The sequence below is a fragment of the Schistocerca americana genome, chromosome 1 (genome assembly GCF_021461395.2).
Source record: "Schistocerca americana isolate TAMUIC-IGC-003095 chromosome 1, iqSchAmer2.1, whole genome shotgun sequence".
NCBI classification, from domain to species: Eukaryota; Metazoa; Arthropoda; class Insecta; order Orthoptera; family Acrididae; genus Schistocerca; species Schistocerca americana.
The window spans coordinates 1,141,422,883-1,141,440,879 of record NC_060119.1 but is presented as its reverse complement, the minus strand read 5'-3'; the positions used below and the strand labels follow the sequence as shown (position 1 = coordinate 1,141,440,879).

The 17,997-nt window shown below is 38.8% G+C and overlaps 1 protein-coding gene across 3 annotated transcripts in view; it reads right to left on the bottom strand.

Annotated features, from left to right (window-relative positions):
- LOC124619293 (serine/threonine-protein phosphatase 6 regulatory ankyrin repeat subunit B-like) overlaps positions 1-17,997 on the bottom strand; it is a 289,649-nt gene that overhangs the window by 112,702 nt on the left and 158,950 nt on the right. For all 3 annotated transcript variants that reach the window (XM_047145590.1, XM_047145570.1, XM_047145581.1), the window contains exons 10-11: positions 15,365-15,466; positions 7,921-8,040 (exon numbers count right to left, since the gene is read on the bottom strand). In XM_047145590.1, the coding sequence (XP_047001546.1) occupies positions 7,921-8,040; positions 15,365-15,466 (222 nt within the window). The remainder of the gene's footprint in view (positions 1-7,920; positions 8,041-15,364; positions 15,467-17,997) is intronic.

Genomic DNA, 17,997 nt, shown 5'->3' with positions numbered 1-17,997 from the left:
TCATAAAAATACCAAAGAAACCCTATGATTAAATTGTAGTTGCTCATTCAGTATATGAGATAGGGTTGTTTATTGTAGGTGTAAGTTTCTAACTCCTCCAGGAGATCAAGTTTCCATCCTTAAGCAGTTCTATGTGAAACCTCCATACATTACTCTATACTACACACTGCATGATCCCTGATGCAATATGAACACAAAGAGCTGTCTCATTCTGAGCGAACGAATACTCCCCAAAATGGGTGTCAAAATGACAGCCAGTCTGGGCATTCAGAACTGGTGACAGTCATCAAATTTTATTTTATATACAACTGTATGTTTAAGTTTTGCGGCGTGCAGTTGCAGCTGTAGCGGTTATAAAGCTAAGTACTGACAAAGATATTTGTGCATTGTTACACAGCTATTAAATTTAATAGTTTTCAATGGTGTTTCATGCTGTTTGTGGTGAAATAATGATTTAATAAACTTTTGGAAATGTTCACTCACTGTGTTTTTTAGAGTTTTCTGTGCATTGAAGTCATTTAGTAAATTTCTTGCTTCAGTTTTCAGCTGACATTTCTTATTGTTTCTAGTGAAATATTTCAGTAAAATTTTTATTCAGTGTTTTAGCTTTGTTGAATGTTCCAGTGGCTGCTTGAATTTTTTATTTTAGCCAATAATTTTGTGAAGTTTTGTTGGTATTGGTATTAGTTGTGGTTTAGTAGTATTAATACAAGTAGTTGCTTTCTCAGTAGAGAGAGAATTTTGAGACTGCTATTGTTAGTTCTATAAATAGTTCTGCTGGTGTAACTGAACTTGGGTAATGCAGACATACAATTTTCTTGATTAACTGTAAAATTTTACCATGAGTGAGAAGTGTGGGCTGTGTCATAGGTTTGTGAGTAGTGGGTTACAGTGTGGGATTTGTTCAAAGTATTTTCATTGGGAGGAATGTACTGGTGAAGCCAGTGGGCATTCTAGCGAGATCCTCTCCTGGGAATGCAGAATCTGTAGTAGAAATAAGTTGATAGAGTAACGAGAGGGTAAGATCTGTGCCCTTCAGGTGCAGTTACAACATGCAAAGGAAGAACTAGATAGGTTGAGCAGGGTGAAGGGGACTGAGGAATGGGAACTGGCAGTTGGCAAGAAGACAGCTAGGAGGAGGAGGTATTCAGGCAGTTTTACTTTGAGTGTATGCAATAGATTTGACCGACTGTCACAGTTGAGTGGAGAGGAGCCTCTTGTAGCTGTAGGTGTAGAGAACATGCAGCAGTGCTCAGCAGTTAGGAGGTCTAGGTCAGTTGCAAAGTCTAACGGAAAGAAGAAGGTTCTGCTGCTAGGTAGTTCGTGTGGTAGAGGTGTGGGCCAGCAGTTGCAGGAAGTGTTGGGGAGTGAGTACCAGGTCACCAGCATTGTGAAGCCTAGTGCAGGGTTGGCTCAGGTGACTGACAACGTAGGGGAGTTATGTAGGAATTTTATGAAGATCAGGTAGTGATAGTGGGTGGAGTAGGGAATAGTCTTGATAGGGACAGGATATAAGATGTATGTGGTGACCTGGTAAAGATAGCTACTCAAACTGGTGGCACTAATGTGCAGTTCGTGCAACTGTTTCAGCGTTATGATCGGCCTCAACTTAATGTGGCTGTCAGGCACATTAAAATGGGGCTGGAGAAGGCACTGATGGTAGAGGGCATGGATCACATTTCAGTAGTGTCAGTTGTGTCTATCAGTAGATCGGGTTTTACTAGGTATGGTCTGCACCTGAATAGGTATGGAAAGGGGAGACTGGCAAATTCCTATAGTAGTTGGTGTTAGAGCGGCATCTTTTTTGGTTTGAAGTCAGCTGATACGTATACCTACTTAAAAGAAGTCCCTCTAACTAAGGGCCCCTTTCAGAGGACGTCATGTTTCCAAGTAGAGAAGGAATTAGCATATTTCATCAAAATATAAGAGGTATTAGAGATGAAGTTAGGAACTGCTTACAGATTTGACTCTGAAATTATTGGTATATGGGAGCACCGCTTAAATAATTTGACAATTTAGAGGTTTCCTTTATAAGGATACAGATTAGCTGGCTGTTTTTCAAGGAGTTCCTTGTGGGGTGGAGGAGTGGCCATGTACATAAAAGACAGTATTCCATTTGAGTCCATAGACGTATCATGGCACTGCACTGAACAGATACTTGAATGTTGTGCAGGGGCAGTTGAATTTAATGAAACTAAACTTCTACTTGTTTTTGTTTATAGGCCCCTAACTTTGACTTCAGAGCATTTCTGCTCAAGCTTGAGAGGTTTCACTTTGTATGAAGTACCAGAAATTAGTTCTATGTGGTGACTTCAATATAAATTTCGTGTATGATGGTGCAAGAAAAAGGATGTTGGTAGATCTCCTAAATGCATATGATCTGATGCAGACTGTGATTTTCCCAACTAGTGCGCAGGGGAAAAGTAACACAGCCATAGACAATATTTTTATTCATTCTTCATTATAGATGGGCGTTCCGTTAGTAAAGGATAAATGGTGTTTCTGACCATGTTCACAAATTTCAACACTACAAGGCTTTTGTACTCAAACAAATATCACATGTAATTACAAACTATGTGGGAAAGTTAATCCAACAGCAATTGAGAGTTTTTTAAATCTCACCAAGGAATATGAGTGACAGGATGTTTATCGTGCCGATAATGTAAATGACAAATATAATGCTTGCCTTAACACATTTCTCATGCTGTTTGAGAGTTGCTTTCCATTAGAACGTTCTAAATGGAATACTAGCCATAAAAGGCAGCCCAAGTGGCTGACTAGTGGGACAAAGATATCATGTAGAACAAAGCGGGAATTATATCAAAATGTTAGAAGTAGTCAAAATCAAGCTACAGTAGCCCATTACAAACAGTACTGTAAGGTGCTTAAAATGTTATTAGGAAGGCAAAGAGTATGTGGTATGCAAACAGAATAGCTAATTCACAGGATGAAATTAAAACTGTATGGTCAGTTGTGAAGGAAATGTCTGGTCAGCAGCGTAAGGTCGACGATATAGTCAGTTCATAGTAAAAATATTACTGTTACTGATAAATCAGATGTATGTACAGTATGTAATACTCATTTTCTGAGCATTTCTGGTGAATTAAATAAAAAATTTTTATTTAGTTTCTATAGGGAATCATATAACTCTCTTAGCAAATGCCTTTCCAAGACTGATGTCTGAAACACTTCTCTGTGATACAGTCAAGGGGGAGACTGAATCAATAATTAAATCACTGAAGACTAAGCACTCTCATGGATATGATGGGGTGCCCAGCAGGATATTAAAGTACTGTGCTGCACATGTTAGCCCTGTATTTAGCCAAATTTGTAATTTTCCGTTTTGGAATGGTCAGTTTCCTGAACGATTAAAGTACTCAGTAGTAAAGCCACTTTATAAAAAGGGAGAAAAGGATCATAAGGATAATTTTAGACTTATTTCTATGCAATCAGTGCTTGCTAAAGTTATTGAAAGACTTTGTACGTAAGGATAATTGATAATTTTATATCACATGATTTGCTATCAAATGTACAGTTCAACTTTAGAGGTCACTTAACAACTGAAAATGCTATGTTCTCTTTTCTCTGTGAGATACTGGATGGATTGAACAATAGCTTTTGAACGCTACACGTATATTTTGATTTAACGAAGATTTTTGATTGTGTTGATCACAAAATATTACTCCAGAAGTTGGACAATTGCGGAATACGGTTCACAACTGGTTCCCCTCTTACTTTAACAACAGACAGCAAAAGGTTATTATTCACAGAGTTGAGAATGGCTGTGGTGTGGGGTCTGAGTGGGATATGTTCAAGTGGAAGGGGAGTGGGGGGGGGGGGGGGTGCCCAGGGATCAGTGTTGGGGCCACTCCTGTTCGTTAATTATGTATACGATATGCCCTCTAATATTATGGGTAACGCTGTAATATTTCTGTTTCCTGATGACACTAGCTTGGTAGTAAAGGATGTTGTCTGCAATAGTGGCTCGGTTTCAAATAATGTTGTTCATGACATAAGTTCATGGCTTGTGAAAAATAAACTAACACTAAATCACAGTAAGACTCAGATTTAACAGTTTCTAACACACAATTCAACGAAACCTGACATTTTAGTTCCACAGAATGGGCACATGATTAGTGAAACTGAACAGCTCAAATTTCTAGGTGTTGAAATCGATATTAAACTGTTGTGGAAAGACCACATTCAGGATCTTGTTCAAAGACTTGGTGCTGCCATTTTTACTGTTCAAACGGTGTCTGAAGTGAGTGATCGTTTGACATGAAAATTAGTCTACTTGGTCTTTAAATATGTCTGCTTGTGTCTGTATATGTGTGGATAGATATGTGTGTGTGTGCGAGTGTATACCTGTCCTTTTTTCCCCCTAAGGTAAGTCTTTCCGCTCCCAGGATTGGAATGACTCCTTACCCTCTCCCTTAAAACCCACATCCTTTCGTCTTTCCCTCTCCTTTCCTCTTTCTTGATGAGGCAACAGTTTGTTGCAAAAGCTAGAATTTTGTGTGTATGTTTGTGTGTCTTTCGACCTGCCAGTGCTTTCGTTTGGTAAGTCACATCATCTTTGTTTTTTGATAAATTTTTCCCACGTGGAATATATATATATATATATTTATCAAAAAACAAAGATGATGTGACTTACCAAACGAAAGCGCTGGCAGGTCGATAGACACACAAACATACACACAAAATTCTAGCTTTCGCAACCAACGGTTGCTTCGTCAGGAAAGAAGGAAGGAGAGGGAAAGACGAAAGGATGTGGGTTTTAAGGGAGAGGGTAAGGAGTCATTCCAATCCCGGGAGCGGAAAGACTTACCTTAGGGGGAAAAAAGGACGGGTATACACTTGCACACACACACATATCCATCCACACATATACAGACACAAGCAGACATATTCAAAGGCAAAGAGTTTGGGCAGAGATGTCAGTCGAGGCGGAAGTGCAGAGGCAAAGATGTTGTTGAATGACTTCCGCCTCGACTGACATCTCTGCCCTAACTCTTTGCCTTTGAATATGTCTGCTTGTGTCTGTATATGTGTGGATGGATATGTGTGTGTGTGCGAGTGTATACCCATCCTTTTTTCCCCCTAAGGTAAGTCTTTCTGCTCCCGGTATTGGAATGACTCCTTACCCTCTCCCTTAAAACCCACATCCTTTCGTCTTTCCCTCTCCTTCCCTCTTTCCTGACGAAGCAACCGTTGGTTGCGAAAGCTAGAATTTTGTGTGTATGTTTGTGTTTGTTTGTGTGTCTATCGACCTGCCAGCACTTTTGTTTGGTAAGTCACATCATCTTTGTTTTTAGATATATATACACGGCTATTACAAATGATTGAAGCGATTTCATAAATTCACTGTAGCTCCATTCATTGACATATGGTCACAACACACTACAGATACATAGAAAAACTAATGAAGTTTTGTTCAGCTGAAGCCGCACTTCAGGTTTCTGCTGCCAGAGCGCTCTAGAGCGAAGTGAGACAAAATGGCGACAGGAGCCGAGAAAGCGTATGTCGTGCTTGAAATGCACTCACATCAGTCAGTCATAACAGTGCAACGACACTTCAGGACGAAGTTCAACAAAGATCCACCAACTGCTAACTCCATTCGGCGATGGTATGTGCAGTTTAAAGCTTCTGGATGCCTCTGTAAGGGGAAATCAATGGGTCGGCCTGCAGTGAGCGAAGAAACGGTTGAACGCGTGCGGGCAAGTTTCACGCGTAGCCCGCGGAAGTCGACGAATAAAGCAAGCAGGGAGCTAAACGTACCACAGCCGACGGTTTGGAAAATCTTACGGAAAAGGCTAAAGCAGAAGCCTCACCGTTTACAATTGCTACAAGCCCTGACACCCGATGACAAAGTCAAACGCTTTGAATTTTTGGGGCGGTTGCAACAGCTCATGGAAGAGGATGCGTTCAGTGCAAAACTTGTTTTCAGTGATGAAGCAACATTTTTTCTTAATGGTGAAGTGAACAGACACACTGTGCGAATCTGGGCGGTAGAGAATCCTCACGCATTCGTGCAGCAAATTCGCAATTGACCAAAAGTTAACGTGTTTTGTGCACTCTCACGGTTTAAAGTTTACGGCCCCTTTCTCTTCTGCGAAAAAAACGTTACAGGACACGTGTATCTGGACATGCTGGAAAATTGGCTCATGCCACAACTGGAGACCGACAGCGCCGACTTCATCTTTGAACAGGATGGTGCTCCACCGCACTTCCATCATGATGTTCGGCATTTCTTAAACAGGAGATTGGAAAACAGATGGATCGGTCGTGGTGGAGATCGTGATCAGCAATTCATGTCATGGCCTCCACGCTCTCCCGACTTAACCCCATGCGATGGGGTTGTATAAAAGATTCAGTGTTTAAACCTCCTCTACCAAGAAACGTGCCAGAACTCCGAGCTCGCATCAACGATGCTTTCGAACTCATTGATGGGGAAATGCTGCGCCGAGTGTGGGAGGAACTTGATTATCAGCTTGATGTCTGCCGAATCACTAAAGGGGCACATATCGAATATTTGTGAATGCCTAAAAAAGCTTTTTGAGTTTTTGTATGTGTGTGCAAAGCGTTGTGAAAATATCTCAAATAATAAAGTTATTGTAGAGCTGTGAAATCGCTTCAGTCATTTGTAATAACCCTGTATATATATATATTCTTTACTGTCATTTCCTGTTAACAATATTAGCTTATTCCCAAGAATAAGCAGCTTTCACTCAGCTAATACTTGGCAGAAATCAAACCTGCATTTGGATCGGACTTCCTTAACTCTTGTGCTGAAAGGTGTGTAGTATACTGCTGCATCCATTTTCAGTAAGATACTACTACAATTCAAAAATCTTAGCAGTAATCCAAGTGCTTTCAAATCTAAACTGATGAGTTTCCTCATGGGTCACTCCTTCTATTCTGCCGAGGAGTTCCTTGAAAAATTAAGCTGATTCTTGATGTATTGTTGATTGTGTTTACTTAAACTTATGGCTTGACTTTTTCAGGTTCATAAACATTTTATTTTTATCTGTTATTACTTTTATGTTGTAATTTCGTGTACTGACACATTCCATGACCTTGGAGATTTGCTCCTCAATTTGGCCCTACAGAACTTGATGTGTAAATGAAAATAAAACCTGATTTAGTGAATTTATCTCCTTTAGGGCCTATATAATATTGGATGTATGTTTGAAAAATGTTTGGAATCTTAACTTGGCATTTGTTTTACAGAAATATTATTGAATTTTGTGTGATATATGGTCGTTGCAGGCCGTAACTACTAACTAGATTTACAGCTGTTATCAAAGGCAGAATGTTACTATGGGTGGATGAATGTATATTTTTGAAGGAAATGCTTCCTGCTATTCAAATGCTGTGTCTTATCTGTTTTACATATGGTTACATTGGTTTCTCATCACACTGTGTATGTTCTACCTCTTTACTGAAATACTGTAACAAAAGTTTTCTCCGTAATACGTTCAATGTACAAAATCCTTGTCACTTAAAGCAATTTTATGTTTGCTTATTCTGTTTGCGTCTGAAGATTGCCGATTTTTTTCTTATTGATGATAGTTATCTTACTATGATCTCAACAATTAAAAGTTTTCAAATATTTTTTGAAAGATATTTACATATAAGAATAACAGCTTAAATAAGAAAGTAATTTTTTATGTAATTATCATATAGTATCATTCAGAAAACATTATAAAATGAAGGATAGAAAAAATTATATTATTACTGGGAACAGAATAAGAACACATGGATTGTTCCAGCTTCTCTGTTACAAGATGCCTAACTAGCATGATCCGCATTAGCAATCATGCACAACAGAGGAAAATTCATGCAACTTTGACCTCATTACTTTTAATGCAACACCCTGCTAACCAGATCTAAAGTTCAAAAATACTTTTGGTATTCTACCTTGAAGTGTCCTCTTGCAACTGCATAGTGTAGAGGTGTTCTGCCATTATGATCTCTAGCATTCAATATCGACTTTTCACTCCCATATTTCCTGATAAGTGTGGCTATAGATTGTGATGCCTGTAATAAATGAGAGGTATATAAAAATATGGTACATGAAGGAATCCTATATGTTACATATTACAAATCACAAAAATTATAAACCACCATGATAAATACTCCCTTATGACTGAAGATTCAGAACAGATTATATTGTTTATATAAGTTCCTCTGATTTTATTACATTAGATTACAGTCAGTATGTTGTCAATTCCATAAATTCATTATTAGGAAATTATTGTTGATTTGAAACTCATCAGAAAAATCTAATTTAGAATGTATTTTATAATAAAACTTACAGCAGGATATCTGAATGATAGAAGAGGAAATATAGCTCTACCATATATTATGTGACCTAATGAACAACAGCCCGCATCTCGTGGTCGTGCGGTAGCGTTCTCGCTTCCCACGCCCGGGTTCCCGGGTTCGATTCCCGGCGGGGTCAGGGATTTTCTCTGCCTCGTGATGGCTGGGTGTTGTGTGCTGTCCTTAGGTTAGTTAGGTTTAAGTAGTTCTAAGTTCTAGGGGACTTATGACCACAGCAGTTGAGTCCCATAGTGCTCAGAGCCATTTGAGCTAATGAACAACAAGTGATGAACTCAAATGGAAGATTGTACTGTTTGAATTCTTATTTGACATAGTACATCTCACATGTACAGTATAAACACATTAGATGTTGGATAAGTCAGTATTTACATCTATACTAAATTGAAACAGATAATATACCTGAACATAGGGTACATAGACATGGTACAAGTAAATAACATTTATGGGATATTTTTGCAATAATAATATTCTTGGAGCAGATATAATTTACAAGTATATAAACTTTAAAGAGATAACTATGATTACATCACTGATATATACACTTCAGTAAAGGAATATCTTATTGTCTAATGAAAATACTGAAAGGAGATGCTGAGTCGCAGATATGCACAACAAAAAGAATGTCACAAATAAGCTTTCGGCCAGAAAGGCCTTCATCAAAAATAGATCACAGACAGACAGATACACTCATGCAAATGCAGCTCACACATACATGACTGCAGTCTCTGGCAGCTGAAGCCACATTGCGAGCAGCAGCACCGGTGCATGATAGGAGTGGTGACTGGGTGGGGGTGGGGGGGGGGGGGGTGGAGGGGGGAAGGAGGAGGCTGGGGTAGTGAGGGGGAGGGATAGTAGGGTAGGGGTGGGAGACAGTGCAGTGCTACTGTGGAGCGAGCAGGGACGAGGTGGAGAGAGGGTGTAGAGCAGCTACGTGCAGTCCCAGGAGGTTAAACGGAGCACAGGGGAAAGATGGGGGGGGGGGGGGGGGGCCAGGGAGGTTGGGGGGATGATAGTGGAAAAGGAGAGAAGTAAGAAGACTGGGTGCAATGGTAGAATGAAGGCTGTGTAGTGCTGGAATGGGAACAGGGAAGGGGCTGGATGGGTGAGGTGAAGTTCCCACCTGCATAATTCAGAAAAGCTGGTGTTGGTGGGAAGGATCCATATACCACAGGCTGTGAAGCAGTCAGTGTAATGAAGGATGCTGTGTTGAGCAGCGTGCTCAGCAACAGCAGCTTAGCTGGTAAATTACATGACTGGTTTCACAGGTAGCCCTGCCTTTGATGCAATAGGTGACATTTGTGGCCAGACTGGAATGGTGGTTGTGGGAGGATGTATGCAACAGGTCTTGCATCTAGGTCTGTTACAGGGATATGAGCCAGGAGGTATGGGGTTAAAAGCATAATGTAGTTTACAAAATAACAGTTTATTCTTACACTTGTCTTTCAGTAGATGGACAGCACCCAAAATCAGCAGTTCACAGTTTGACAGCTCATGTGTAAGACCTATGTAAGGTGCAGTCCCAGTGTTGACTAACACCACAGCTATGCATGTTCCATACATAAAAATATATCCACCAATTTCCACAATACTCAATAACATCAATATTTAATAACTTTCAGGTGATTTCTGTGTATCAGATGAATGAACATTTTCACTGAATTGGAATTAACAAGAAGGTGTGAAATGTCATTGTCATCTGACCGAGATATTGTTGCACACTGTGATTCTAATTATAAAATGACTTAATTTAACTACCACAGTATATTTTCCTCTGACAAATTGCTACATCAGAATGCTAAGTGTGCATGGTGATTTTTTCTTGTAATAACTGAAATTTGCATGGAATTAATGTGCATGTTAGTGCAATACAAATTATGGTGTTGCATACTTTCTTGAGCAACACACCATCCTACATATAATTAGACTTTCAGCTTCAGCTGACCAGATGTTTGTACTACTGAAGAGAGACTATGAAAGCTATGTCAGTAGCACTACATATGGTGTACTACAGGTGAGGAATTGTCCCACCCTGGCCCAACTAGAACTCATGTGTGTGAGGATTGTTACACTCTAGAAATATTAAAAAGAGATTAAGGACAGAGAATATTTATTTACAGTGGTGAAGTGACTGTTGAACAGTGAATATATTTTCATTTCGTACAAAGGAACTAAAACAGAGACACCATCAATGCCTGCAGAGTTTGAAATTTTTAGTCTTATTATTGCTTTTGTTACTTCATCTTGTGAGACAGTGCCGATGTACAATGTGCTTATTTTAAATTTGCTGGCTAGGTTTTCTTATTTAGGTTTGATTTTATTGTATTATCAGCAACACCTGTGAAAAAGCTGTTAAATATGTGACTGTTATATTTTTGCGTGATGCTCTGTCTTCGTCAGATTCTTTTTTATGACACTCCGCATGGCCTTCACTTTATTTGCTGAATTCTAAATGAATTCATCATTATGCATCATTTTTGCCACTCTTTTTACTTGTCTTAGCATTTTGGAATGTTTTTTTATAAATATTTGTAATTCAGCAAGCAATTATTCACGTTATACATTTTATGACATAGTCTCTTCTGGTACGAAACATTTTTTGTCCTTGAAATCCAACTGTTTGTTCTAAAATTGCAGCTTATGGTTCCCATTTCCTGTGGAAAAGCAACTTAAAAGAAATGGGTTAATGTGTCAATGAAGGAGTTAATTTTTACATCATTAATTTATATAAACCTGTGATCATTTTTTGTTTAATAAGTTGTTGAAGTAATTTATGCTAGCTAACCTGACTATAGCTTCTACATGTAGTTGTTTAAGGCATGTTGTTAACAGCACAGCCTTTTATTTTCAAGCTTAGTGTTTGAGCAAAATGGTCACTAAATCGTGCTATTAAAAATTTTTGTGAGAAGTGTTGGGTAAACTCTTCTGACTATAAACTCTACAGCTGTTTCTCACAGTCTGTTACTAGGGTAGCAGCATTTATATGTGCAATCAGTCCCCTTCTGACTGGCAGAAAACATTGTAGCAATCTTGAAATGACCGAATGATGTTCACTTTGTTCCAGAGATGCTTATAAGGAAGACTGAATAAAACTGACATCATTCTTAGTCAGTCAGAAAATAATGCTAATTACACAGGTGAATGGTGTCTGGATGTCAGAAATGAAAATCAGCCCACAGAAGAAAAATGAAATAATGAAGACACCATGAAGAAAGCCACATGGAAAGGCAAAGCAGCTTCGTTTCAGGTGTCTTCAAGATTTATATGGGATTGGTACTCTAGGATTGCTTTCATTAACCTTTTAATGGTTCTACTGCATTAGCTGCACCTTTTGCTGCCTCAAACCCTAAGTCTGTTAGTATACTTCTTCTCTTCTGCTCAAAACATTACTTACAAAAGAGAAGTGTCTGGTTTTGAGTGTCTGAATTCTGGTTCAGCTCACACTTTTAATCTGTTAGGATTCCCCAGTGTATCCTTTCTTCCACCAATCTTTATCCTACAAGGTATGTTAGATCACCTGTGTAGAATGTGGAGTGTAAGAGAATAGTAATGGTAAATGGCAGATGGGAGATAGACTCTGAACACATCTGGATAACTCACTAAGTAAGAATATAATGTAATATAAATCATCCTTGGACTTCTTGGCATGTCACTTCAGGGTAAAACCTCGAGCCTTTGACAATTACCTACACTGTATTCATCAGGAGCAATTGACTGCCAAAACTGCTGCTGTAGTGGCCTTGTATAGCTCATAGTTGACTTCTGATTTGTCTTTAATTACATAATGCTGTTGCACCAGGTGTCAACATCTGGATGGGTGGCATAATGTAAACATTGCAATGAATATCTTTGGCTCTTCTCTGCATCAAGAGCTCACCACCATGCACTGCCAAGATTACACCTGTTGTCACGATTGAAGATCTCACACATTCTTATTTCTACAGCCTCTTTAATTACAGAATCCCAGTGTGTAGGAGCCTGGGACAAAACTTTTGTTTTGTCACATGGTATTTTATATTTGTTTGTGAGGTGGCACTCACCAGTTGCAGATTTCTCCAGTTCTTGATTTTTAATCTGCCACTGATGTTCTGCCACTGATGTTCTGCACAGTAATCAGAAATGGTGCAGATGGACAGACAGATGTAACTGCTTCCACTCTCGCAAGGGATATTGTAAATCCCAGGGATACTGAGGCTGAGACTGTCCTGAACAGGATGCAGCATCTCCTTTATCTTCTTAGGAAGTCAGAAAACAGATCTTTAACCTCATCTTTCCATGGCTCTGCCTACTTTGTTGGATGTAACACCGCAGAAAGGAAGGAATACAATAGGTGGCTCATCACAGGGATGTTCAACAATTCCATGTTTCCTTTTCTTGGAAAATGCTGACTTACCACATAAACCATACCCATTCTTTTGGAAAACATACTTCAGATGATTATTTTCAGAATCCAAGTGGTTCTCAGCAGAAACAGTTTTTGCTCTATGTACCAGTGTATTTATAATTGCTCTTTTTTGGACTGGAGTGAGAAAACCCTGGGCACTACGTGTAGAATGTACTTTATTCGTCTCATAACGTACTGTTACAAATCAAAGATTTTTGTACTGGAGTCACATCAAATTACTTTAAAAAAATAAGGTTATAATAATTAACATACTTAAGCATGCATTTCTGAATGTTTAGACATGAACAATTAACAAGAACATATATGACGCTTACAGTCATTTTGCAGCTTGCAATATAATTTATACAATATATTAACAATTTATTACAGAATACATAATCTTTATTTTTCTTTCCCTTTCAAATTGCCAAACTGTCCTGCATGAATTCTTCAATTGAATAATAACATTTTTCCAATAGTGTATTAAATAACAATCTTTTTAGTTGGTCAAATTCCATATTTGATAGATTTGTGTTATTTAATTTATTGTAAATATTTAATCTCATGTGCAATGGTTTTTGAGGGTAAAGTTTTAAATTATGAGAGGGAAGTTTGAAACAGTACTCTACTCACCAAGCAATGGCAACAGAAGTAATCAGTAAGTAAGAGAATTGTTTTCAAAAGTGAAAGGTTTAGGTTTATATCCTGGTGTAGCATATATTTTCAATCGTGTATATGGTGCAAAATTTAAATACATGAGTCAGATTCAGTGAAAGTTTTTGATATGAAAATTGCTTTAACAGGACAACACACAGACCCCTGCCTGAGGAAGGACTCGAACCTCTGTCAGGGGGAGTTGCACAAACTGTAGCAAGTCACCTCAGACCACGCGGCTACCCTGCGGCTACCCTGCGCAACATGCTCAATGAAAAGAAAAATGCATCACAAAAGAAGTATCCTAATGGAATGGAAATCGGTAGATGTGGTATACTGATACAGACAAACAATTGATTGCAGTTTCAGAGAATTACGATGATTTATTCCATAGGAAGGGCTTCACAAATTGAACAAGTCAACAATGTGTTGGTTCACCTTTAGCCCTTATGCAAGCAGTTATTCAGCTTGACACTGACTGACAGAGTTGTCAAATGTCCTCCTGAGCAATATCGTGCAAAATTCTGTCCAGATGGTTTGTCAGATCATCAAAATCCTGAGGTAGTTGTAGGGCTCTGCCCACAATGCTCCAAATTTTCTCAATTGGGGAGAGATATGATGACATTGCTGGCCAAAGCAGGGTTTGGCAAGAATGAAGATGAGCAGTAGAAATGCTCACTGTATGCGGGTGGACATTATCTTGATGAAAGGTAAGCCCACGATGGCTGCCACAAAACGAGGCAAAGTATCATTGACTTACCATTGTGCTGTGTGGGTGCTGTGGATGACAACCAAATGTGTCCTGCTATGAAAAGAAATGGTACACCAAGCCATCTATCCTGATTGTCAGGCTGTACTGCAGACAACAATCAGGTTGATATCCCACTGCTGCCTGGGGTGTCTCCAGACATGTCTTAAGCCTGGAATATCATTGACTGGAGTAGAACTGTCTTCAGTGATGGGCCCCACTTCGAACTGAGGCCAGATGACCAGCCAAGACCTGACTGGAGACAACCCAGACAGCAGTGGGATACCAACCTGAAAGTTGCCCACCATACAGCTCAACAGCCACGAGTGATGGCCTGGGGTGCCATTTCTTTTTGTAGCAGGACACCTTTGGTTGTCATCCACAGCACCCTTATAGCACAGTGATCCATTGACAATATTCTAGGTCCCATTTTTTTTGCCCTTCATGGCAAGGTATCCTGGGCTTACAGTTCAGCAAGATAATGCCCACCCACACTGGCAAGAACTTCTACTGCTTGGCACTGTGCTTGCCAAATCCTACCTTGGCCAGTAAGACCATCAGCTCTCTCCCCAATTGAGAACGATTGGAACATTATGGGGATTTTGATGATCTAATGTGCCAATTGGACAGAATTTGACACAGTATCCCTCAGGAGGATATCCAACAATCCTATCAATCAATGCCAAGCCGAATAACTGCTTGGATGAGGTAGAGAGGTGGACCAACACATTATTGACTTGCTCAGTTTGTGAGTCTTTTATTCTTGAATAAATTGTCCACTTTTTCTGAAACTGTAATCATTTGTTTGTACAAGTACATCACATTCAGATAATTTGTTCATGGTATGTCATTTTTTATTTTAGAGTATATTTTTATGTATGACAGCAACTCTGAGACTGCATGAACACTTACATTTGATTGCCTAATGACGCAATATGTATCTCTAAATAGTCCTGTAAATATAATGTGGCTAGATCAAAAAAATCTACTCACTAAGAGGCAGCAGAAAAAAACATACAAATCATGTGTTTTCCCCAGCCACTGCTTCTTAAGTAGATATTTACTACCCATATTATATTTTCAAACAATGATAATTTTCTAAATGATTCTGGTTGTATGAGATTTTATCAAGATTGGGACATACCATAGATATGAACATAAGTAACTTTATCAAGAAGATGCATAAATAAAATGGTAGGCTGGAGCCCAGTCTACAATACATAGCTTTCCCTCACCATTGGACTTAATCTCATGTTACTTGCTGAATGAAGTGGAGTCACTCCACATTTATCTGCAATATTTGGGTCAGCACCAGCATTCAGCAACATTTCCAGGACCTACAAAATAAAATTTTCTGAAATTGAGGGTTAAAGTGTGAATAATAAACAAATAAAAATAACACACAAAAAATTAAATAGTAACATTAGTTGATATCACAATCCTTGTTACTCCTGCCTCACAATCCTTGTTATTCCTTGCTCCTTTTCTGCAACATCAATTTCTTATAAGTCAAAATTTTCAATTGCTGTTCCCTCCCCTGTCATGCCTATACCTATCGTTCATTTTCTTTACCTTTTCACCACCTATCATCTTTACAATATAACAGCTTGTGTTCTAGAAACCCTGTAATTCATTGTTGGTTTTTTGCTATCTCTCTTATTGTAAATCTGAGAGACAGAGATTCAGTTGTGTTTCACAACCAGTCTCTGAGAATAAGTTGTGGAGAAATTTATAGAATATTTAGAGTTTAGGGTTTCTTCGTTTGCAGCATAAACCAGATTGTTTCTTATGTGGAAGTTCATGGTCTGACATGGGACTGCTGCACTGAGCTGTTTAGTCACTTGACCTGGTGGAGTGAAATGAGAATAATTACTGATGTGAATCAGTGAAGACAGAGAACACAAAGCTTTACTTCCTCTCTGCCACTTTTTACCAGTATTACAGCAGTGCAGCATTCTGTTACCTCCTCATTTAACACTACACACTGCCTTATATGTGCATAAAATCACAAACCTCCATGTAAGACAACAACCATGTTTATGTTCAGCTTGGAAAATCTTAAACTCCAAATATTGCAGTTTCTCCAAAACTGTTTATGAAATTGAGATAGTGAAAAGCCATCAAATCTGTGTCTTCCACACTTGTAATAACAGGAGCAGAAATGACTATAGTTCCACTTGAAAAAATTATTACTGGTACTAAAGTCTGTAGTCAATACTGCTAAGAGAAGAGACTATAAGGTGGCTAAGAAGGACCTTTTTTTTTTTTTTACTATTCATTTGAGTAGAGACAAAATTACAACACCTTTTATAGCCTATCAGGACTAACATGTGTATCTAAAAAGAAGATTAATTAAAATGCAATTGCAGACTGCACTTGATAGAAGTATATTAAGAAAACGAAAAACAAATCATCCCAATTATTTTACACTAGGCTGTGAGGGCACCAAAGTTGACATTCTACATCTTGCTTGTACCTTTGGCATGATTCTACACGCCATACAAGCCACTGTATGGTGTGTGGCAGAGGGTACCTTGTACCACTACTACTCATTTGCTTTCTGTTCCACTGGCAAATGAAGAGAGGTGAAAGTAATTGTCTATATTTGTCTATATGTTCTCTTATCCTGTTTACATGGTCCTTAAACAAAATGTACACTGATAGCAGCAGAATCATTCTGCAGTCAGCTGCAAATGAAAGATCTCTAAATTTTTCCAATAATGTTTCACAAAAACAACTTCATCTTCCCTCCAGGCATTCTCATTTGAGTTCATGAGCATTTCTGTAATACTCAAGTCTTGATCAAACCTTCTGGTAAAAAATCTAGAATCATGTCTCCAAATTGCTTTGCTGTTCTCCTTTACTGACCCTGGTGGAGATCCTAAACATTCAGGCAGTACTCAAGAAGAGGTAGCAGCAGTATTCTATGTGCAATCTCCTTGAGAGGTGAGCTACACCTTCCTAAAATTCTCCCAATAATACGAAGCTGACCATTTCTCTTCCATCATATCAATCTTAAGTGCTCGTTCCTGTTGCACAGGAGTATTGTCCTCCACTGATGACAATCCATATTTTTCGAGGTTGCACAGGGCCTTTGCTTTAGGCAGTGTATCAAGTGCCAATTGTGTGTAAAAATGTTATGTTGATCAGATGTAATGTGCTTTGCAAGACATTATGCAGATGTGGAAAGATTCTAGCTATTCATTCTGTGGAGAAATTATTTATTCAATGTGAAATTGATGTGTGGTTGTGTAACATCTGTGACTCAGTACACAGAGGATTGCTTCCCCGTGAGACAGTGAGAGTTAGTACGTATGCTCTGTATGCTTGTAGTGCTTACATGTGTTACTTATATGAACTTACTAATAAATAGTGTGGAAAACTGTGTCACTATTCTGCTATCACACTGCCAGTACCCCATTTCCCATAGTGGCAACCCCAAATTTCCACTTCACGCTGCGATTTTGCTGTTAAGTCAATAATCTGCCATGCCGGTTACACCATCAAGAATGCTGCTGTTACAAATGGTACAACCTCACCATTTTTTTTTTTCGCATTGTCAAGAACATCTCTCAACAAGTTTTCATAAATTCCACAAACATCCCATGTGCTAAATATTGGCCAAGGCTTGGGCAATACAACAGTGACAAACAACATAGCAACAATGCCTTCACTGTTCACCAGATCTTCAGATCAACCTCCCATTGCCGCCAGTGGCAAGCAGCAAACTATGCCATGATGATTGTCAAATTTACCAAGTAACTTCACAATAAACATTCCATATCTGACACAAGTGAATCTATTCCTGGCGTTTTTGACAAAAGTGCAGCTGAGAGTCACAGTAAAGAATGGCCAGCCACCTCCATAT